Below are 24,174 nucleotides of genomic sequence, written 5' to 3'. Positions count from 1 at the left end.
CGCCCGCCGCTCTCGCGAGAGGACACCTTGCCGCCCCGCCCAAGCTCTCGCGAGAGACGCCCCGCCGGCGCCCGCCCCTTCCCCTCGCCCCCCTATTGGCCACCTCCCGGATAAGAGGCCGGCCCCCGCGCCCCGTCCCCCCCACCCCCAGGGGGCGCTCTAGGCCTCTCGCGAGATCGCCGTCCCCGCGCAGCTCCTCCTCCTCCGCGCCGCGCGGCCTGTGGCGGCAGGGCGGGGCGGCCCGCGCCCGGGCGGAGGGCCGAGCGGTGGGGCCGGGGCGGGCATGGCGGGTGAGTGAGCCCGGCCAGCCGCCGGGGCCCGGGTGGCTGGCGCTGCTACCGCCACCGCCGGGGAGGGCAGAAGAAGAGGAGGAGGAGGGGAGGGGAGAGGCGCTCCCCCCGCCAGCGCTGGGGGAGCCGTTGTGCCAGCGGCGTAAGTGGCCGCGCGGGGGTCCCGCGGCCTCAGGGGTGGGCGGAGCGGGGGGGGCTTCGGCCGCTTCTCCCACCCCCGCGGGCGCCGGGCGCGGAGGCAGGAGCTGGGCCCCGCGCTCGCCGCGGAGCCGGCGGCGGAGGAAGCGGGCGGAGGGGCATGGAGGTCGCCGGGCCGGAGGCGCCCGCGCCCGACCCCGTCTAGGGCTCCCCGCGGGCCTCACCCCTCCTCCTCGGAGCGAGCCCGCGGCCGGGCCCGGGCGCGGCGGGGAGCAGGACCGGGACTTCTGCAGCAGAGGAGGAGCCGGCCCAGGTGAGAAACGCTTCCCTTCCCCTGCCCCCGGCCGCCGGGCGGGGACCGACCTCGCTTCCTCCGGACCCCGCCGGTCGTCTGCGGCCGTGCGTCCCTCCTGCCCTGCAGGAGCCAGCGCGGCTTCCCCGGCCCCTCAGGCCCTCTGCCAGGCTAAAGATAGGGTGCAAGCTCTTGGGCCAGGCTGCCGGCGCTGGGCTGGTCCGGGCTGCGGCCGGCCTTGCCTTCCGCCGAAAGCGGTGTAGCGTGGCCCGGCGGCTGCCCGGCTGCCGAACCTGGCCCCCCTGAGCGAGGTGCTGCCCGCAGCCTGACTTGCGTAAATCCTCATTGGTTTAACGTTTTAGCTTTCTAAATGAGCTCGTCTTGTATTTTTTCGGCTTGCGTGTTCTGTAATTCGGCAGCGTTTCCGTGGACGAAGCAGGTTTTTATACTAGAAACGTCATGGAAACGTCTAGAAGTTGAGTAAGTTTGATGAGGAGTGTTTGATCTAAGATTAGCGGTCTAAGTAGCACTAATCTAAGATTAATTTCTGTATGTAGTTCGGGTCTCCAAATTATGATGCCCACCCTGACACGAGGGTCTGATGCTATAGTTACTTCAAATTTTTTTCAGTGATGCTATAGGAGGAGGAAACGCAGACTCTCTGTGTGAAACCGCACTTCACTGCAGAGTTCTCGGGCCTCATAGTTGGGAAGAATGCAAGGGGTGCTCCCTTGTATAACGGGTCTTGCTGCATAAGAAACATTTACATTATAATTTCAGACTTGGTATGTCTGTCAGTGAGATATCAAAGTACGGATGCAAATATTCATTCAGAAATTGAAAGCTATACCTAGCAAAGTGAAAGCTGAAAACCTACTTAAAAGTCTGATGTTTATGCTAGCTACTTCAAGGTCTGTATCTGTATAGCCTAATCATAATTTTTTTTTATGTTGCTTATTTTAGGAAATAAGCTTTAAATAGGAAGCAGCTTCTGTACTTTTTTCTTAGAAGTTTCTTTTGATTAGAAAAGTGGGAAAGGTGATGTTGTGCATCGTTGTTGCCTTTTCAACAGTGTACTTTCACATTTTCTGTATTTTTTTTCCTCCTGAGATAAAATAGTTTCTTCTGATTAGAAATCTAGTATACTAAATATACGGCCTAGTAAGAGTTCTAGAGGATGTTAGTCTCCACGTAAATAGATTCTTAAAATGGGAATCTGTGTAGCTTTTTTTAAAGCTTAACAGTTTTGTAGAAGATAATGGAAGCAATATGTAATCTAAACACTGTAAGAGGTAACCTCTTTAAAACTTGCATATTCTAGTAAGATAATTTTATACTATATAAATTGCACAGTGATCTTGTGATGTGATTTTTTTGCCTTGTACAACTGCTTTCTGATTTTAATATCTGTTTCTTTTAGGAAGAAAATGAAAATCTTTTCTGAGTCTCATAAAACTGTTTTCGTTGTGGATCACTGCCCATATATGGCAGAATCCTGCAGACAACATGTTGAATTTGATATGTTAGTAAAGAATCGGACCCAAGGAATTATACCTCTAGCACCCATATCAAAATCACTATGGACCTGTTCAGTGGAATCATCCATGGAGTACTGTAGAATAATGTATGATATTTTCCCTTTCAAGAAACTGGTAAGTTATAGCCATACTGCATATGATACTTGATAGTATAAGGGATATTTTCCCATTTTAATGAAGTCTTTTAATATCATTAGCTAGTGGTTAGATTAAAAGATCAAGTATAACTTATTATATAACAGTTTCTTTGCGTTGTTGGTACACTTTATAGCTATTTAAATTGGTTTGAGTAATATGCGAATGCCTTTACGTATTTATTTTTGGGACCTTTCATTGTCTTAATGTCACTTTGTAACTTGGTGCAAAACATGAGGAGAGGTGCTTCAAGGTAACTCACGGATTTATTATGGTGTTCTCCTGAGCTATAATTTTACAAAAACTTGCGTGAGGTATTTCTTCAAATAGAATTTTGTTTCTAAACATGCTTGGTAGCACTTCATAAGATTTTTGGTGTCAACTTTGAAGGAATTTTGGGCTTTAGGAAGAGGTAGGATCACCCTGAAGCTAACAGTTTGAAAAAGTGGGAGAGTTTCCTGGCACACAGTTTCTTGGCTAGAAAAATAAATGCTTGGTGGGTTCTGTAACATTGTATCATAAATTAAGGTCACTAATCCCTGCTTTTTTCGATCTTCCCTCATTTTTGAGTAAACCGTTAGGACATTGTGCAATGTCCTAAAGGTTAGTTACCCTTAAAAAGAAAAAGGAAGTTAAACAACCTTGTGGCAGTGATATTGGTACAAAGTAGTGATGGTGGAATGCTGTCTGTGCCAGAGGGCAGCTGAGGCAGAGGCTGGGCAGTAACAAATGCCTCCGGTAGTTCAGTGATTTCATGCATGTCAGCTGCACTGCCTTGATGGATTGCTTGTCCTGGTTCTCAGACAATGAATGTTTAATTTAAACTCTAGTTTAGAGCATTGAATTTACAGTCAGGTCCCATTATGGGATTATATAAAGCATATGCTTAATGGATTTGGATCAGTTGGCTGAACTGGAGCTTGTGTGGTATGAGAAACTGAAATTGAGATGGAAGGTGTGCTTCCTCTTGACTTTTTTGTCATCTTTAGAACATACTTTGCTATGTGATGTTTATTAAATCTTGCTAGATATTTACCCTGTGATCTACTGTGACAGTCTTTGGAGAGTGATTTGCAGTATTACAGTATTAGAATTTACTTTATTTTGTAGCTATTCTACTGGAAGTATTACCTAATTATTAAAATACTTCATAGTATCCTGCAATGCTAATTTGGTATAGGATTGATTTAGTGGCTTAAAAATAGAAATAGTTAGAGTAAGAAGTTGTTAATCATAATGTTACTAAAGGGGTAACTGAATGTAGCTGGAGTGGATGCTTTTTGTGGTTTTGTTGTCTTATTTTTAGTTTGACTTGTCATTGCACATATCTCCAGAGTATCAGAAGACAGAGGTGTAATTCATGGTTGTTTGGATTTGGGGAAGTAGCTGTAATGGCTGTTATCTGTATGATTGGCTGTTTTCTTACGTGTGCTTTTTTGATCCTTTTAGGTGAATTTCATTGTGAGTGATTCGGGGGCTCATGTCTTGAATTCTTGGACTCAAGAAGATCAGAACTTGCAGGAGGTATGCTTTGTAACTGTTCTTTTGTTTTGTAAGTCTAGTTTAATTGTGGAATAAATAGCAGCTTCTTATGTTCAATATGAAATAACTTCAGTTAATTAAAGTGTGGGTGGATCTGGTCTGGAATTATTGCATAACAGAATTTTAAGAAGTAGCCTGTGACACTGGACTATTCTATAGCCAGCTTTACATAATTTTAAAACTATTCAGTAGCTTTGAGTATAGAGCTATATATTAAAATAAAGGTTATGAAGAAATCACCTATGTATTTCTTCTGTAATTTGGTTATACTTCTTGAATTTTAAATTTGTTGGGTTTTTTTTACAGGCAAATGAAAAAATTGTAAATATTTTCTTTGCTCTCATTTTGTTTCGTACTGAATGGGCTCATCCTCTGAAAAATTTACTTTGGGGAGCAACCAAATTTCCAAATTCTCAGAAAATAAAAGCAGAAGGCAACTGATAATGTTAGAATTTTTTTCAGGTATTGGATATAACTTGTTATTATAGCCAGGTATTTTTCTGTAATAAATGAGAATATCATATTCTCAAGTAACAATTAATAAATGAATTGCAAAAGATAAGTTAGTGCCAAATGTTTTCCAGAAGGCTGGCAACATATAATGGTCTTTAATTGCTCTGTTTGGTTTTCTCCCAACAATATTAATTTGCATGTAAAACAAGTTGTAATGGTGACTTTTCTCTTAACTGATCATTTTAACAAATGGCTGGAAAGTAATTTGCAATAAGAATTTCCTTCTCTCTTTTTAACTAGTTGATGGCAGCATTAGCAGCTGTTGGGCCACCTAATCCTCGAGCAGATCCAGAGTGCTGCAGCATACTTCATGGTCTGGTTGCAGCAGTTGAAGCACTCTGCAAAATAACAGAATACCAGCATGAGGCTCGAACCATGCTCATGGAGAATGCAGAACGTGTTGGAAACAGAGGAAGAATAATCTGTATTACTAATGCAAAAAGGTATGTATGATAATGTGCTTCCACCATTTAAAAAAAAAAGTTATTTCATACACTTTTAGAAGTCTTTCATGGATTGTCATGAAATAGTGCCCTAAGTAGCTAGCTTTTTTGCATCCTTTATTAGATCATTTCTTGCCTTATTAAAAGTTTCATTTATGGAGGTCTGTTACAGTAACAAACCAAAAATTTCCCACTTGAAGTAGGAGAGCATTTAGTGGCATGTTGCTTTGAACAGGAGGATTGATTGTTCTGCACGATAAAAAATATATAACTTCTTTCTAGTGACAGTCATGTTCGGATGCTTGAGGATTGTGTTCAGGAAACCATTCATGAGCATAACAAGCTTGCAGCTAATTCAGATCAGTGAGTATACTTTTTACAAACGTAGTTTCTCTTATTCTGTGTGTGCCTGTGAATACCCTCTATAAATATGGATGCATTTTTGTCACTTATTCAAATGAACTGTTTGAATGAATGCCTGTGTGAAATAGAAGGTGCTAAATCAGGATGTTGTTGACTTAGAGCTGGTGTATAATCATTAGCTTTTCGGTATCATCCTTTATCCTCATAGGACAGTGTTTCTTCAGGTTGTTACCTTCTACATCTTGCTCCAAAATGAGACACGTTAACTGTGCCTTGTTATATACTGTATATTTGTAATCAGTAATGCATCTGATGCATTTTTTCTTGATAACACTGCATTATTTTTACATTCATCTTTCTCTGACTAAAATAACTAACTTCTTTGAAACTAGGTTTTAATCTCTAAATTATTGTGTTGCCTGCCACTTCCCTTGAGATAAAGGAATCTCTTGAAATACAGGTGCCTCTCCTCTGAGAAGTCATTTTTCCATCATATGTTTTGTCTAATTAAACAGTGAACTGTTTGGCCCAGGGACTGTGTATTGCCTTGTGAAGTGTATAGTAGGTTGAGATTCTATTCTTAGTTGCTCCTTAGGCACTTAAATAGCAGAAGCAGGAGTCTCCTATATTTACCTGCTGCAGTTGCAGTTTCATGTACGTTTAAAGGATACTGCCCCAGGGAATCAGGTTCTAAGTCCACTGTAAAGACAGAAAAGTGATCTCATTCCTGTAGGCAGAGATGTGGAACTATGTCTTGATGTCTCCAAATTTCCAGCTGCATTAGGAGATAAGCATGATATTCGGGTAGCTGTGTTTCACGTTCACTGGAATCCCCTTATTAATACTGGCGCGCACACTTGGAGACAAATCCTCTGTAGTGTCAGTTTTCAGTTGAATGAAGCTGAACAGATTATACCAGTTAAGGATCTATTCCAATGATATGTCCAAAAAGAAACACCGTGCTATAGCATCTGAAGAGCTAGAAATGTTGCATGTTTTTTTTTATTGTAATGAAAACTTATTTTGAAGTATGTGCTTTTGAAAATGATTGATGTAACCTAGTTTCTACAGAATGCTTTCAGAAACATTATGTTGTAATGCATCTCTATGATTCTGTGTTCTGGAAATCGGGTGAATCTTGGGGGAATTGATCTAATTTCTAGGAAATAGTCTGCCACACTGTAGGCTGAATAGAATGTTTTTACTTTTAAGTCTAATGCAGATTCAGAAATGTGAATTGGTCTTAATCCACACTTACCCAGTTGGTGAAGACAGCCTTGTTTCAGATCGTCCTAAAAAAGAGGTAAGGAGCTTAAAATGAGAAAATTTATTCAAGGATAAGGAACCATGTCAGACTCAAAATAGACAGTGCAGATTAAGTATTTGGCAACAACATTTTGAGCCTCTGGTCTCTGGTAAGGTGTAGGAAAAAGTACAGGTGATAATTTTTGCAAAGTTGACAGCCTGCATATTCCTATCTAAAGCGTACGGTTTGTTTTCTTGTTTTGTAGTCTTCATGCATATATGGCATCCCCTTTTTTCATTTCGTTACTTAAATTTCTTGCATTAATAATTCATGATTCATGTTTTTGTGAAGTAAGCCTGTTAATGCCATGGAATGGTAGTCTTTGGTTTGATGGTTTTTTGAGAAGGACATGCACATTTAGGAACCTACTGGAAAACCATCAACTACTTGGTGTGCTGAATAGGTTTTCTGAGTAACTTTCTGCTAGTCGAGCATAAGCCACTAGCTAGCACAAGCCCCGTTTTCCCAAACATCCGCTGCTGAGTGATGTGGATATTGTTCAGCAATGCATGTTCCATGTTATCCAGACTAACATGTTAGCCTTTTTAGCCTTTTGGTTGAATGGTTTTCTCATGAAAACAAAATGAGCTTTTGTGTATAAATTCTGCTGTTCCAGTGTTAGCAAACAGAATACTTTTTTAATGAAATGCATTGTAAAGCATATCTGCTTTCAAGTGAAAGGGTAATACATTGTAGGAATGTAGAATATGCTTGAAGTTCATCAAATACTTGAAGTATATTAAATACTACAGGTACTTATAAAGATTATTTTACAAAAAGGTGAAAGGATGCATATAAGAAATTATCTATTAACATCTCAGTTGTTCAGTAACAAAAGCACGTATGCTCTGTGGACTTGTATGCTTAGTGGTGGTTGTTTGAAACCAAGTACCTACAAAATATTTTGTAATATATTCTGCTCTTCATCAGTCTACTCTGCTCAGTTTTTTAATGTGCTGTCTGTAAGAAAGAGGAAAGGCACAAGAAAAAAAGTCTTATTCTTTACATGAAAGACATCTAGTCCTGCATATTATTTAATAAATAAAAAGCACTATGATAGCTACCTTCCTGAGATTCTTTTCTACAAAACTCTTTTGTAGTTGTGCTAAAAAAAATAAAATGTGAACAGAAGAGAATAGATTGACTACTACTTTCCTCTGTAAGACTGTCATCTTTATCACGTTTTTTGTGGTGGTTTTTTTTTTTTAGTTTTTTTAAAGCCTAAAACCAATGTCATTGGTGGCTAGGGAAAATCAAATGCATCTTATGGCTTGTGTTTGTTTTCCTGCCTATATATGATGCACTTACAGGTAGGTATATAAAAATTACTTTGTTCCTGTTACTCAGGAGGTAGGAGAGCAAAAAACTAGGCCCAGAGCTGCTGTTAAGAGGATTTCTTCCCATGTGGTGATACTAATTCTTCCTATTAACAATTAATGACTCAGTGTTTTTAGCACACTTCTAATTTTTTGACAATTTGTAGCAACTGCAACTGTAACAACTGGCATAACCTGCAAAATTGTGAATGAGAAATGATTTTTGCCCCTTTCTTCTTAGTTTCCCATGATGTGGGGGTTTTGGGTGGTAGTTTTCCACCTAGTCGAATTTAATAGTATAAATGTGCTTATTTTAGAGTTTCAAATGAATAATACTGTTAAGTAATACTAGAGCCTAATCTATTAATATTATATACTCCATGTCAATTTATTTCAGCTTTCGCCTGTTTTAACCAGTGAAGTGCACAGTGTCCGTGCAGGACGGCATCTGGCTACAAAACTGAATGTTTTAGTACAACAGCACTTTGATCTGGCTTCAACCACGATAACTAACATTCCTATGAAGGTAATATTGTGTCTATAGCTTTGTGTTAACTAGCTGCATCACTTCTAAATTTGTTTGAAAACTTTTAATGTTTATTTTAATTGAATTTTTACATTGTTTTTCTCTCCATATCATATTTTCTGTTTTGTTTTTTTATTAGCCCACATTCAATGTCTGTGACCAGGTTAGTAAAAATAAAGAAGGGGAAAAAAAAGTAAAGAAGGATCACAGAACAAAATGTTGTATTGCTGAATCTCAATTTTTGATGTAGCAATACAAGTGTTATTTCGGTTCTGTTTGTATTATTTTATATCAATACAGTCTTATTTACCTCAGATTACTTTGTCTGTGATTCTTTTGTCTTTTTCTAGTTGTGTTTAGATATTCTTGACCCTTGTGCACTATAGTGGCATAGTGAGTCTTTTTCCTCTGTTTCATTGTCATGCCCACCCAACATAAAGGTGTTTGTAACTAATAGCTGATTTTTGACTAAAGGTTTTCCAGTAGGTTTTCCAGTTTGAAGATCCATCAACCAGAAACAAGGGAACAGGGAATATATCTAGTTAAGAAAGATATTAAATTAAACATCATCTCTTCAAAGTTGTTTATGTCCCTATTTTTAGTATTTTTTTAGTTGCTATGGGGAGGGAAATCAGTGCAACTAAGAACTTCAAGTATTACTAAGTTTACAGTAATTTTCTGATCAGGCAGCAAGAGACAATTGAAACAGAAATATCAGTATTCAAACAAACAAAAAGGGCAGGGGCAGATAAACTTTCCTGATTTAAAAAAATTCATCAAGTTCTAATACTGTCAGTCCATTACTTGCATCTTTGAAAACTAGCAATATTGTATGGATTTTATAAGTTAAAACATGAAATTAAAAATTATTTTCACAGCTTTAATGACATGGGTCATGGCATAAATGTGACTTAAGTTTGCAAATACCTTGTCTGTAACTTTCTGACCTGTGTGCTGCTGGTATGCCTCTCCCTTCTGCCTTTGTCCTTATAGTAATAGACTATGTTGGGTTCTCTGTGTTTTTTTCTTATTTTTTTTTTTTAACTTGGAATAAATTACCAAGGTTACTGTTCTGTTTTTGCTAGTCCTCTGCAGCTGTTTAAAGATGCGGTGTCCTCTTTACAAACATCCATTTTTTTAATTATAAACTTGCAGTTGCAAGCACACTTCTTGTATCTTAAGTGGGAGGAAAGGATAATAAGTTTGAAGTGTGTTTTTTGGTTTGGATTCTTGAGATTTTTAGTTATGAAAAGTAATTTCCAATCTGTCCTGCTAGTGACCATTTGTTGCTGCTCAGTAAGTTGGTGGTGTTTAATATGTCATAGGCTTCCTTAACTTCACTAATTTAAAGAAAAGTAGTTAACCCTATTTTTTATCTGTATTTCACACTATGCACCCTGTCATGACATTTGTATAAAGAGGAAACCACAGGGTTTCAAAAACAGAAAAAAAGAGGAAAAGCAGATGGCTGCATCTTTAAACAGGTCAGAGAGCAAACAGTTTCCTCAACATTGCAATCCTGTTGTTGTCTGATGCACTTTGGAGACTTTTTGTTTTCTTCTGGAGTGAAAGGTAAATGTAGAATCGTTCATTTATGAAAATAGTGACCTCTAGCTAAAATATTTATTCTTTCTACCTTTCTCTTTTAAAGGAAGAACAACATGCTAACACATCAGCCAACTATGATGTGGAGCTTCTTCATCACAAAGAGGCCCACGTTGACTTTCTAAAGAGTGGTAAGTAGAAATAGTCCTCTAAAAGTGGCTTTTGATCAGTCTGCTAGAACTATTTGCAAAGAAAGACTGCGAGCTTCAAATTGATGTCAATTTCAGGCATGTTTAGCATATTTTCAGTTATTCCTTGCAACACAAGAACTTGATTTGTAATGTTGGCATTGGAGCTTTACTCATTACTGGCGTATTTTAATATATTAATAAGGATATAATGATTTAAAAAACAGGTCAAATTCATCAGACAAGGTTTCACATATGTTCAGGATATTTGTGTGAGATTTGAGGGGCTTGTCGACTTTAGGTATAAAAAGTAGGTGAGAGACCAGATGTGCAGTCATTTTACGAAAGAAAGTACCTCTTGTGGGTGTTTGTGGAAAAATTATTCCTTGCACAATTGAACTTTTAATCTGTTAAGTAATAATAGTTGACATCGCTTACATCCCATAGGCCTGTCTATGACAGTAATTGCATTGGAAAACACAACAGTTATTTGGTTTTTCGGCTTTCTTGCTGTATTTGAAATACCTAGTATCCTTTTTGTAAATTTGGAATTATTACCTAGTATTCCTCTGAGGTGAATTTTTAACAACTCAGCTGAGGTTAGAAAAACACAACAGTGAGCCTTATGCAAAACTATTTTGTTCAGGAAACAGTGCTTGATGTAAAACTTTGTTAATAAGTTAGGCTAAGAATTCTGTATTAATGGAAATAAAAGCAAAGCCAAGCAGTGAAAAAACCCTCAGCCTGTGGTAACAGGTAAATTATCATCTACAAGTACTGTGCTCTGTATTTTAGTGGAGGGTATGATTAAAGACTGAGGAAAAAGAATAGGATGTTACAGTAATGAATTCAGACTCAGCTGAACTTGTGTTACCATGTTGAAAACGTAAAACTTTATTGTAAGGGCTCAGAAATACTTTTGTGATACCTATTGGCTCAAGGAATAAGTCCGCTAGTAAAAGCCAAAAGCAAACTCTGACTGCAACTCCTCCTCAAATTTTTTCCATTAGAACTGTGAGAGGAAGAAGTCTGTTCTTAGATCCTGTAAATTTTGGTTTCTTTTATTTGTTTTTAAATAAATCTTACAGCTGTAATAGCTCTGGTGCTAGGAAAGTAGGAATTCAGTTACATTGATCTTTTTCTGTGAAAAGTTGCTAGAGAATTTTTAGATTAGATAAGTTTGGCCTTTAGATATTCTGAGAGGGGCTTTCTAAAATTATTCCAGTTATTTTAATTTAACTGAAAAAAAATCACCTTTTGCAAGTTACCTGCATGATTAATAAGCAAATAAAAAGTGTTTTGTGAGTAAATGTCTTTGATATGAAATAAAAGAAAACTCTTTACATGAAAGATTAGACTAAACCCAAACATATTACATACTATGTTGCATGTTGATGTATGTGTCTCATTCCTCCAGCTGTGGATTCGAGAATATTAAGTGTCTATGCTACTCTAATTCTGAAACTTCATGCAAAACTCAGTTAATTCTTTCCTGAGATAATATGAGTCAAAGATCATGAAGAATTGCAAAACTTGGTAGTGGAAACAGTTTAATGTATTAAGGAGTACTGATAATGTCTGTTTTAAGGCCTTCAGATGTGTTTTGCCAGGCTGGTTATCAGTGAGAAATATGAAAGTATTTTAATGATAAAACAATCTACGGCCAGTAAAACATGTAGAGAGATGTTCAGATTGAATCTGACATAGCAAAGATACTGGATGATGAGACCAAATACTACTTTCCCCTAAAAGCCCAACTTGTCAAATGTCCCTTTAGATCAGTTTCAGTTTTGACTTTGGGATTTAATATGTACAAGAAATTATCAGCTCTAACATTTGTTAAGGGTTCTGATTTCTGTGTGGAAAATTAAAAAAGATACTGTCTTAAAGTCCTAGGCATTTTAGAAGAAAAAAATTGCCTGTTACAGATAAAACATATCTATAATTTTCTAAATGTTGAATCAAACCTATGGAACATACATATGGAGCCACAGTATTTTGTTGGCTGAATTGGTTTTTAAAATATATGCAACAGCTGCTGATTTTAAAAGGTTATTTTTTCAACTGCCACTGCTAATAACTTTTTTGCCTAAGTTAGATATCTAACTTTTTAAAATTAGATTACATTTTTTATATGCTCATGTTATAAATGTACCTTAAAAGTTTAGAGTTTTTTTCTGTAATAAAATATGATTGATCATGCACTTTTTCTGTCTTTATATTGCAGGCGATAATCATACAGGTGGCAATAGCAGAGAAGGCACATTTAAAGAAACTGTTACATTAAAATGGTGTACTCCTCGAACAAATAGTGTGGGTAGGTAACATGGTATCTTACAAAACTGATACTCTAACTTGTGTTGAACACTGTTCTCTCCATACACTCATAAGAATCTGAACAAGGAGGTAATTCGCTGCTTCTTAATGCTGGTTTTACCTTTTGCTCCATAAACCTTGCTGCTGACTGTGCCCTGCTTCACTAACAGTCATACCATGCTCTCCTGATTTTGGCTAGTCAGTGGTTTGTGTAAGAGGTGAGAGGGGTAGTAATGTTTTCCTTGGTGGCTTTTTTCAATCTCCTCTTAAGTATTGTGAAGTTTTTCCTTGACTACAATGTTCAGCAATTATTTGCTCCTCCCACAGGGCCAAGTATACCTTGTCAGTTCCATGGTGGTGTTTTTTTAACATAGCAGCTTTGAGACATTGAATCTTTTTTGGTTTTAATCCTTGTTTGGGGGGGGGGGGGGGTGAGTATCAAAGTACTATATTTAGTGTAATCCTTAGAATGCTGAGTAAAAAGCTTTGTAAGGAAATTAAATGTATGCAGCTACTATCAGTAGACTAGTCCTTCTATACTAACATTCAAATCTGAGTAAGGGAGAGGTTTCTACCCAAATCTGAGTAAAGGAGAGAAAGACAGGGAAGATTTGGGGTAACAGGAACCACCTGGCCATTTAGCTCATGTACCCTGTAGACTATCAGCAAGATATGTTGACTCTGAGCTAGCAGGTCAAAAATATAGATCAGAGAAATAAGAGGCAGCTGACTCTACAGTGAAACAATTCAGGAAATAAAGAACTGGAAGTCCTGCTGGAAACAGGGCTTGGGAATGTATTAGGTTCTTGGAATTGAGGGTAGTAGAACGATTGCGAGGCAATGGTGAAAGGAGCAGGCTTTTAGTTTGAGAGAAAGCTAGGCATTTTAGTTCTGCTGATTGTGGAATAGCTTCTTCCTTTTGTGGGATGTTTTTTCTGTATGTGGAACTACACTCTCAACTTTTCTACTCATTTATTTTTCAGAATTACACTATTGCACTGGAGCATACAGAATTTCACCAGTAGATGTAAATAGCAGACCTTCTTCATGCCTTACTAACTTCCTCCTTAATGGTAAATTTGTGCCCTTGGCTAATTATTTAATGTTTTAATTGTTAAAATTGTGAATAGAGCAGTTACCATATTTTGGTTTGTATAGCAGTAAATGTCTATATACTCTAAAAATGTTAAGTTTATTTTGACGAGTCATATAAAAAAGAAAGTTGTTAAATGTACTCAAAGGGAAATGGAATGTGTTTTAAAACTTGAAGGTGGGAAGAAGGATGGAAAAAAGGAGCAGGTATTGAATTCTGGTAGTTCTTTTCTGAATCCAAATGTAGAAAACTTTTCATTTTATGCTATTTAGTAGGAAACACTACTTTCAGTAGGTGATAGTGCACCCGATCGCAATGCTTACTCTGACTATTGCAAAATATTAGCAGCTTATGTGTATGCCTGATTTTTAGCAGATGGCTGGGCAGCCTCAGAAAGCTCTTTTAACTGGGTTATGACCAACTAAGTATGTTGGTCAATTGAAGCAGACATACCTATGTCTATTGGGATAGGTCAAAAAGTAGATTTAGTTATCTTTTGCTTATCTGCAAGATCTTGCCCATTGCCATGAGTAATCTTGCTATAAGAGGTTGCCATTTAAATACATGTTAAAAAGGTAAGCCAAAGCTGTTTCTTCCAAAAAAGTAATATGTAGTCAGTGTTAATAACAACCAATTTATTTGGAGAATGCACCCTTTTCATGCTTAGTGCGTTTTACTGGAAATAAGACAAAGGCAGTTTTATTTCTCTGTCTGAAAAATGGTATCTATTTTAAGCATTAACAAATAGTATCAATTGATACCTTTATACTCAAGTAGGTTATTTTGTTACTTTTTAGAAGTTGCTTTTAATGAGTTCCTGCAGTAGGGCCAAATAAGTTTAGCATACAACATAATCTGTAATAATAAAAACAGCAAACTGCCCTTACACAATATACCATTTTAATGTCTTACAAATACGTATTTTTCCTAAGAATTATGTCCTGCAGAGAAAGTGATTGGTTGGTCAGGAGAGAGGCTTTTTGATCTTTCTGTGTGAAATTTAAGGGCATATGACACTATATTCTGTGTGAAGAGATGGAGTACATACTCAAAGGAGACAGCTGTTTCTTGTTCAGCTAGGTGAAAACACAACTTTAATGGATTCAGAGTCTTACTGGCTAGGTACAAACCTGTATTGTGTATATGTAGTTTTAATTTAAAATTGCAGCACGCAGTAACTAATGAACCTGATCTCCTTTCCAACAGGTCGTTCTGTTTTGTTGGAACAGCCACGCAAGTCTGGCTCTAAAGTCATTAGTCACATGCTCAGCAGCCATGGAGGAGAAATTTTTCTCCATGTATTAAGCAGCTCGCGATCAATTCTAGAAGATCCCCCATCAATTAGCGAAGGGTGTGGTGGAAGAGTCACTGACTACCGGATTACAGTGAGACTCATTTTTTTGGTTTTTTTTTTTTCCTTAAGTTGTGGCTTATCTCAGATGACAAGAGATATAGTGCAATAGATGTGTAAAGGAAATGTTGGTACGTTTTCTGGAAAGCTGGAGTGGATTGCATGGTAAAACTGTTTGTACTAAGTATGTATCAGTAGTACAAAGCAGTACATCTGCTTGTTGTTACGGCTGCTTCATAGAATACTTTCTGTTTCAAGGAAATACTTGGCTCCTTATGCACTATGAGTATTTAAAGTTTGTTCTGATTCTAGAATAACTTTTTTCTTGGCAAGTTTTTTTTGTGGGCTGGATACACATAGGACTGTATCCTGCTTATTGTCAGAAGGATAGATTGCATGTGAATGGTTTGTACAATAAATAGAAAAGGTGAAGTTGTCAGCTTTGGACCCTGGCTATGGAGCAGACAATCAGCTGGCATTCATTTTGGTTTTTTCCTTTTTTTTTTCAACACATCCTTTGTATCTGTTGTAAACAAGCAGAAACGGCTTCCAGAAAAACATAAAACTCTTACCATACATGAAATACCTTGCAGATCCAGAAGGCCTCCTCATCAAAAACCTTGCATCAGTTTTTAACCCATATTTTTATACAACTATTTTTGCATTCACCCCAAATAATGTACATCTGAAAGCTAGAAACAGGGCTCTGGTTGTTAGGGTCAAATTTAGTGGTGGGGATGGTACATGGTTAGTGATAAGCAAGACTATGCTGTTTTGCCCGTTCAGTGAAAGTGACTTTGTTAGAGAAATGCCTAATTGTATCTTGTTTGGTTATCATTAGGATTTTGGTGAATTTATGAGGGAAAACCGATTAACTCCTTTTCTAGAGCCCAGATATAAGATCGATGGAAGTCTTGAAATTCCATTGGAACGTGCAAAAGATCAGTTAGAGAAACATACTCGTTACTGGCCTATGATTATTTCTCAGACTACCATTTTCAACATGCAAGCTGTAAGTAACCTGGGGTTTGTAACCTTTTATTCTGTTCTAGATTAAGTTTCACCTTGCCACTTGATGAAATATTAACTCTATCTTATGATAAATCACTTGCCACAAAATCAGTTTATTTTCAGCTTTATTTTCACTTAAGTACTCTGCATTTAATGTCAATAGATTATTGGAATGCCATATAAATAGGGTGGAACCTGACAGCTACAGTGCTGCTGGGTAAAGAAAGCATTCATATGCTTATATGTGCTCGGAGTTATTACTAAATTGAGGATAAGATGGGGTGTTTTTGTTGTGTGGTGTTCCATGGTTCCATTGGCTTTGATTTCTATCTTCCTGTTTCTCTCCTGCGACATACACAGATTTTCTCGTTGTTGATTTTTGTTTTGTCTTACAGGTAGTGCCATTAGCCAGTGTGATTGTAAAAGAAGCAATGACTGATGAGGACGTTCTGAATTGTCAAAAAACAATATACAATTTGGTAGATATGGAGAGGAAAAATGATCCGCTGCCAATTTCAACAGTTGGTACCAGAGGAAAGGGTCCAAAAAGGTTACATGCATATCTCTTTTTGTTGATGCTGGACTTTTTTTAGAAATACTGTACTGACATTGTCTTCCTACCAAATTTTTAAAATTTGGCCAAAGGTAATACGTAGTAAACTAAATGTTGTACATACACAAAACAAATGCTGTGAATACTTTGCCTGCATCATTTGGGGGCTATTGGAGTACTGATATTGCTGTATATTAGGAAAAAATACATCACTTTGTTATGCAAGAATTGTGAGTATGTTAAACATGAAAGCAAAGATAGTCATCAAGAAAGGTAAGAGATTGATACAAGCTAGGACAGAGAAAGTGGAATAATTTCAAATTAATAAAAGGAAAACTTAAGCGTACTATGAATGAACAATACTTTAAAATTGGGTTATATTAGAGTAGTCAAAGCCTTTTGAAAGAGTTATGTAAAACATGGGCTACTTGTTTAAAACAAGCACAGAATATTCTGATATGTTGGTCATTGTGATGTGTGCATTGTATTTCCAAGAATTGGCTGAAAAGAAATTCAGCTACAGAAGATTTGCCCACGTTACTGGAAGTTATTTACAGCAGCATGGTACAATTCTTTCTAAATTTTATTTATGCAAAGAATTAAATAGTAATTAATTTGCATGTCAATTAATGAGTGGCCCTCTGCATATCCTGACATTGCGTAGTGAGCAAACACTAGAGAGGATTCAGAAGTGCCTTTTGGCAGTGAGGTCTTGTGGAAGTTGAGAATATTTTTCAGTGGACATAGTCTACTTCAATTTAAACTTTACTCTGGATGTTAATTGGGAAATGTTACATGCAATGTGGTTTCAGGTTTCAAGGAAGGAGTAATCCCAGGTGGATAGACCTCCAGTACAAGAGGACAGAGAATCTGTTCGGTGTTAGTTTTGGTTTGGGTTTTTTTCTTGTTTAAGATCTGGTTTTTAACCTTAATTTATTCAATGGTTTAATGACCTAGGTAATCCTGTATATAATACCTTTTTTCTGACCTTGCTTAGAGATGAACAGTACCGGATTATGTGGAATGAATTGGAGACCCTTGTACGAGCACACATAAACAACTCTGATAAACACCAGCGAGTCTTAGAATGTTTGATGGCTTGCAGAAGCAAACCCCCAGAAGAGGAGGAGCGCAAGAAACGAGGTAGAAAGAGAGAAGACAAAGAAGACAAGTCAGAGAAGTTGGGCAAAGACTATGAATCAGATAAGCCATGGCAAGAATCAGAAAGGTAAATTTTCTAAAGTGAAATAAAACTGTAGCATAATAATTTTTGTCCTGCCTTGCTTCAAATGGGAGAGGAACTGTGGTGAAACAGTTGCAGGATTCAGTTTGTGTTCATGCTTGTAACCTTGGCTTACTACCAGTGAGTGTGGATCCCAAGGTGTTTTGGATCAGTCACCATTACTAAGCTTGGGAAACTGTCATCTTATTACAGTGCCTGTTTATCAGACTTTTCAAATTCACATATTTTACAAGCACTGTGGTTCCTGGACAAGTTGTTGACCACTTAGTAGGGCTTTACAGCTTGAGGAGTTGCTGCTGTTTGGATTTTATTGTAACCATACCACCTATTAGACATTAAACTGCTTTATAGAAATAGAAAGCTTGACTAAAAACTTGGGGCAGGCAGTTACTTTCTCTTGCGCTGTAGACAGTTTAGTGTTGAGGTAGACAAACAATCCAGATTGATTTGGATCTTCGTTTTAGTTGGGCGTCAGGATTGATTGTCCGTATACCTACTGTCTGTAATTCACGTTGTTATTGTAACTTGTCTAAGCAGTAAGGATCTGTCAGTCTCTTCTGTTTTCCACCTTTCAAACTGCTATTATGAAGAGATCAAAAAAGCCTCGTGGTAGTAAGCTTGACTTGCACATGTCTTGTGCATGCTATGATCATTTAGGATAGGAGGACCTTTTCACCTACATTACTGTCACCATGCTGATGAACTTTTGTGCCTTTCTGTGTATGATCAAATCCATTCCTACAATTGCTTTTACTTTCACATGTGGAACAAAACCGGGAAGCGAGATAAAAGGAATTTGGTATAGAATAGGTCTGAATTCACATAGAAAAGATAATAGGAAGTTTTGTGGTGTGTTTGTATATTCATTGTTACTTAGTCTTTCCTTCAAAATTCAGAATGATCAACTGTCACTACAATACAAATACTGCGAACTAACTTAAGTGAAATTATTTTTTAAGATCCTTCCCTTTACTTAAGGTGTTATCCAGAGGCTAGTCTTCCCTACTGTTTTTCACCCATTCCAAGGGGTCAAAAGAAATTTTCTTATGATATGCATTGCATATAACTTTGAGGAGTACGGAATAGTATCAAGAATCATATGTGCTGCTCTAGCATATTTTGCTTCACTGTTTTTCTTCCCTCTCAAAAAGGTTAAAAGGTCTTTTGGATCGTGAAAAAGAAGAACTAGCAGAAGCTGAAGTTATCAAAGATTCCCCTGACTCTCCTGAGCCACCCAACAAAAAGCCTCTTATTACAATGGATGAAATGCCCACAGTTGAAAAGGCAAAAGGTAAACCAGAAGAATTGCAACAGATTATTTCTTTTTTTAAAGATAGAAGTTGTTGTATCAGTCTCTATTTTCTAAAGTAGAGAGATGAATCATCTTGGTGTTAAAGCTAAGTCAGTGAGGATAATTTTTAATTAAACACTCAATGTTGGAGAAATTCTTGATGAATATGTTAACCTCAACAGGTCTATGTAAAAAAAGAGATACCAAGATACTGTGTGGGTCTACTGATAGGCACTTGGGTTGACAGGGGGTTGAACAAATTTCTGCTGGTGCTATTTGAGCTACTGTATGTCAGAAATTCTATTTAAGGACAGGGATCAGGAATCACTGTCTCCTGCTGACTAATAAATATAAACATGCCTAAGCAGTATAGTTGTCAGAATGGGCAGTTCTCACTGACTACTTTGGTGCGAGCTATTATCATCTGTCACAATGGCTAAGCTGATATTCAGATTCTGCATTTGAAGCAAAGTCAGGCTCATATGAAGCAACTACTCAGCTGTTACCACTTTGCATATTTTGTATTTATTTAGCCTCTATTATAAGGTTGTTTAATATTAGCGGGTTTAATATGTTGCACTGCTGTAGTCTGTAGTTTCTTCTAGGCATTCAAAATGATGTTATGTCTAAGAATTCAGAAATTAAATCACTTAGACTCTTTTTACTTCAATTTTAGGGCCCATGTCCTTGCTGTCTTTATGGAGCAACAGGATTAATACTGCCAACTCCAGGAAACACCAGGAATTTATTGGTCGTTTGAACTCTGTCAACAATAAAGCTGAGCTATATCAACATCTGAAAGAAGAAAATGGGTTTGTATCAGTAAATGCATCACTACAAATATCTTAGCAGTAGTCAATACGCAGTATGGAGGAATACTTCAGTTAGAGCATTAAAAAGACTCATAAATCCTCATAAAGATGAGGATTAAAACGTGAGGATTAAAATGTATAAATACATTCCTTTTTCTCTATTGATAGAGAACTACAGTAGTGTTTGCTTTTCAGTTGTTTGCATCTGTGCTGAGCAAGGCTGAATGCTGATAAAGGGTCTTCCCTGTGCCTTAGCAATTGCCCTTGCAGCAAAACTCTTAAACTTCAGGGGGTTAAATGGTAGCTAAGGTGAGATTTCTTGTGCCAGTCTGTTGCTTGCTTTAGCTTCCAAAGGAATGGCTAATACAAAAATATTGTTGATGATAGGGTGGTTGAATCTTATGCTGTGCTGTGATGAAGTTGATAGTAGTCAAAAAAATACTGAAAAGTCAAACCAACTTCTTCTTAAGTAAATAAGATGGTGTTAGTCAATGATCAGTGTAAGAAGGGTGAAGACGAAGACCTTGAAACAAACTGCTAAAGCTCAAATTATAGAAATAGATTCTCTGTAGTCATAGAATCATAGAATCATCTAGGTTGGAAAAGACCTTTAAGATCATCCAGTCCAACCATTAACCTACACTACCAAGCCCACTCTAGACTAATCAAGGGTAGACCAGACTAAACCATATCCTGAAGTGCCACATCTACCCGTTTTTTAAACGCCTCCAGGGATGGTGACTCCACCACCTCTCTGGGCAGCCTGTTCCAATGCCTGACCACCCTTTCCGTAAAGAAATTTTTCCTAATTTCCAGTCTAAACCTCCCCTGGCGCAGCTTAAGCCCATTTCCTCTTGTCCTATCGCTAGCTACTTGGGAGAAGAGACCAACACCCACCTCACTACAACCTCCTTTCAGTCACATGGATATGGGCTTTTGTCTTTTGATAAGGCTGATAATGGATAGCTTTTTGTGGTTGCTGCTGGAAATTTTCTTTGCAGAAGCCTTTCCTTGATGTACTGATTGCTGCTTAAAGAAGTATTAAGAGGAGAAAAGGTTGTGTATGTTGGGGGCAGGGAGAGACAGGATGGTTAGTGAAGTAAAAAAAATTATTAAAAAATGTTTGTCTGATTTTTTTTCTTAATCTGTTGATTGTCTTTCCAATAACAAGCCTTACCAATTGTTGTCTTGCATTTCAGAATGGAAACGACGGAAAATGGAAAAGCAGGCCGGCAGTGATGATTAATTTTGTTCCTTTGGACAAAACTTGGCTGAATTGCAAAAATACTTAATGCTGGAATTAATATTGGTACCATTTCAGTACAATTGTATAGCTCTGTTTTGGTTTTTACATTTTTCTATTCTTATTTTTGCTATGAAATATGAAATCTGCATATCACATTAAATGAATAGTGTGCAAATAGGAGCTGTCCTGAAGTATTTTACAGTCATGTTTTTAAGATGAAGAAAACCTGTGCTGCCATGGACTAAATCAAGTAATCAAAAATGTTAGTCAGAGTTTAAAGTCCTTTCCCAGAAGTATTGTTTAATATTTAAAAATCGGTGATGACTGTTTAAAAAAATTCAAGTAATTAATAATTAACTGATAAAATTGTTAACTTTGGTTCAGGACTACTTTTATTTATGTGAAACTTCCTCAGGAGTCCAGAATTATGGAAAAGATTGCATGCTGAGTACCTAGTTACTGAACTGAGAAAATGCCAGTCTTGGTTTTCAACTAAGGGGTGGGAGAGTGAGTGGTTTTACAGATAAAAATAGTTGGTTTAAGGACTTCTAAAAATTGACTAGAAATGATCTTTAGAAAGCAAAGCCTTTCAGGTTGTTGTGCTGGGAGTTAAGTCTTTGTATGTAAGCAAAAGTAAAATAAAATTTTTGCTAATCATTAAATTATTTTTTTGATGAAATATGCCCTCTAAGACACCTGTGGTTTTAGGTCTAAGCTTTTTGAATGTCATGGGGAGACTTATTCTGAATATTAATGGCTGTGAAATGACAAACTAGATGATCTGTCTTCAGTTTCTTTGAGTAGAGCCTCTTTTTCTCTTAATGGAGAGTAGAATTCTCAAACGGGAAAACTCTCACCCAGTGCCTGTGATCTAATCCCTTGTATGATTTTGGGTTGGCTTCCAAATGGGTCAGCTTGAGTGGGCTATGGAAAGATGAATAGCTAAGCTTTCCAAGTTTATCAGCCTTCCTCTGATCTGCATCCATTGCCTTACTCTAGCTTGTATAAGCAACTGAAGGTCTCACGGATTTGATAAGTTATAGTTCAAGTTGATTTAAGACACATCTTTCTGAGCTTTTCTGAAACTAAATTAATATATTCATATTTCTTCACCTGAAATTTTAAATACCATAGTTTGTGATGACTAAGCGGAACACAAATATCATGCAACTATTCTTTGCTTACATTGATAGCTGAGGCCTTTCTTCAGCTGTGTTAAAGTACCATGTATAGTTTCAAGGTGATTATTTAGCCACTGTGGTGCGGATGTGTTTTCTGTTAAATGATTTTAGAACGATTTTTACAGAGTGATTGAAGAGCACTTGCATGATAATATTTTTTATCATATTCTAAAACTTACATAGCTTTTACAGAAGCAGTGTGTAATTTTTGGAGATCCTAAAATCTGAAGACTTTTATTTTCACTACTTAATTGAAAATAGAATGTCCTGCATCACCACATCTCTTGATAATCAGGAATTAAATACTTTATTAGAGGAAAAGCAAAATTCTGCACCTGCTATGAAAGTATGTGTGTGTTTGGCTTGTTTACAAACTACATTTTCCACTTCTGGAACATCTACCAAGTAAGACTGTAAGTGATTAAATGAATGGGGTCTGATTCTCCAAGGTGGTTGACTGTGGGCCTGTATTCTAAGTACTTGAAGAGTCTTACTGAGACATGAAATGCTACTACAAGGGCTGATGTTTCCCACAGTAACCCTTTAGATTTATATTTTACCAGTCTTAGGTCTAGACTGTTGACTACAGCAAATTACTGCTGCTTCGTTGACTTTTACATCAAACTTTAGAGCTGGTTTATAGCTGGATGGCTTCTGGAAAGCTTTGAAGTAGTCATCTAGAGGAATTTGTATTTATCCAAAAAGTTATTCAACACTATAAACCCAGACAAGTGCTACTTGTTCATGCAAGATGTAAATCCTATTGCTACTGTCATATTCACAGAGAAACTGCTGTCCCAAGAAAAGAACGTCAGCAACGTTTTCATATGCACAGCTAACTAGTGCATGTTGTTCATATGCTCCCACAAATATGTTGTAACTAGAGGTGGATTGTATACACAAATATAATTTAATCTGTTCAAATATGTTGGTCCTGTAGCTCTTGGTACACTTGTGGCTAGTGAGCTGTTCAAATTCTCTTTCTATGCCACGACTGCTGGTTGAGCTGTACTGTTGTTGGGATTGCTGGGTGGTGTGAATCTTAAGTTTGGAGAGAAGGCAAGCCAGCAGAGGCTGGAGGGACCTGCGCTGGTATGTCATGCTGGCATCTGGTTGTTTGCTAACATTAATCTGCACTACAATGTAAAAGTGGACCACTGGAGAGCTGTTCTTAGCTCCCGGTTGTAGACCATTCCCCGATCTATCCCTGGGCTGGACTCCCTTTGGACTGGTCAGCAGCCTGCTCCCAAACTGGATCCAGTTCTGCCTGGTTTCCTTACGGTAAGAGTACACATTTGTGCCTGTGTTCTTTAGCCTGCAAAAGCTATTCTTTGGCTAACTCGCTGCTCTCTAGTGTCTGCTCGCTGTGCTAGAGCAGTGTTGGTGGTGGTTGGGCTGCCCTGCGTACGGGGTGGCTTCTGTACCTTCTGCTCAGTCGGAGTTCATCGGAACGATAGGTAGCCACTGTGTGCCATGTCAGCAAGAGCACACCATGACAGTACAGTTACCCTGTGCGTTCTTGTGCCTGGACAGCTTAGTGAAACTGTGTCTCCAGAGTTGTGATCTCTGAGGCTCTTTGGGGATCCACCTTCTCCGGTAAGGTCCTGTGGCAATCCTGGAAAGGGTGTTCTGTATGTATCTCCTTTCCTTTCTATGTGGTGGTACTGGTGGTACTTTGGTCCTATTTCACACTGTGCTTTCAGGTTCAAAGAAGATTTTCTCAGTTCTGAAGCAGTTTATAGATTAAAATTGGAAGTTATGGATTAAGTAGTTTAATCCATAATTAAGTTATGGATTAAATTTTGTGTATGTTAATCTATTAAACTGAAAGGATTTCAAAATATTTGAAAGTTTTTAGACATTCTTTTACACATTTTCTTCCCTGTGGTCCTTGAACTGTCATGGGTGGAAGCAGATGAGAGAGACAGTTTTATTGTAAGAA

The 24,174-nt window shown here is 37.8% G+C and overlaps 1 protein-coding gene across 1 annotated transcript; it reads left to right on the top strand.

Annotated features, from left to right (window-relative positions):
• The first annotated feature begins 707 nt into the window (after window positions 1-707).
• Window positions 708-21,678, top strand: INTS13 (integrator complex subunit 13). The gene is made up of 17 exons (XM_075707989.1): window positions 708-741; window positions 2,141-2,372; window positions 3,843-3,917; window positions 4,689-4,891; window positions 5,174-5,254; window positions 6,467-6,557; window positions 8,274-8,402; window positions 10,054-10,138; window positions 12,363-12,452; window positions 13,435-13,524; window positions 14,751-14,929; window positions 15,737-15,907; window positions 16,302-16,456; window positions 17,457-17,687; window positions 18,854-18,993; window positions 19,670-19,805; window positions 21,005-21,678. The coding sequence occupies exons 2-17, from the start codon at window positions 2,148-2,150 to the stop codon at window positions 21,042-21,044; spliced, it is 2,121 nt and encodes a 706-aa protein (XP_075564104.1). The 5' UTR covers window positions 708-741; window positions 2,141-2,147; the 3' UTR covers window positions 21,045-21,678.
• The last annotated feature ends 2,496 nt before the right edge of the window (window positions 21,679-24,174 follow it).

Source organism: Pelecanus crispus, chromosome 1 (genome assembly GCF_030463565.1).
Source record: "Pelecanus crispus isolate bPelCri1 chromosome 1, bPelCri1.pri, whole genome shotgun sequence".
NCBI lineage: Eukaryota > Metazoa > Chordata > Aves > Pelecaniformes > Pelecanidae > Pelecanus > Pelecanus crispus.
This window is presented reverse-complemented; position numbering and strand designations above follow the sequence as displayed.

Bases quoted from the DNA above. Each gene is read 5' to 3' on its own strand.
- INTS13 (XM_075707989.1), top strand. From the start codon at position 2,148: ATGAAAATCTTTTCTGAGTCTCATAAAACTGTTTTCGTTGTGGATCAC. The intron at 6,558-8,273 runs GTAAGGAGCTTA...AATTTATTTCAG, and splicing joins CAGATCGTCCTAAAAAAGAG to CTTTCGCCTGTTTTAACCAG. The intron at 12,453-13,434 runs GTAGGTAACATG...TTTATTTTTCAG, and splicing joins TCCTCGAACAAATAGTGTGG to AATTACACTATTGCACTGGA.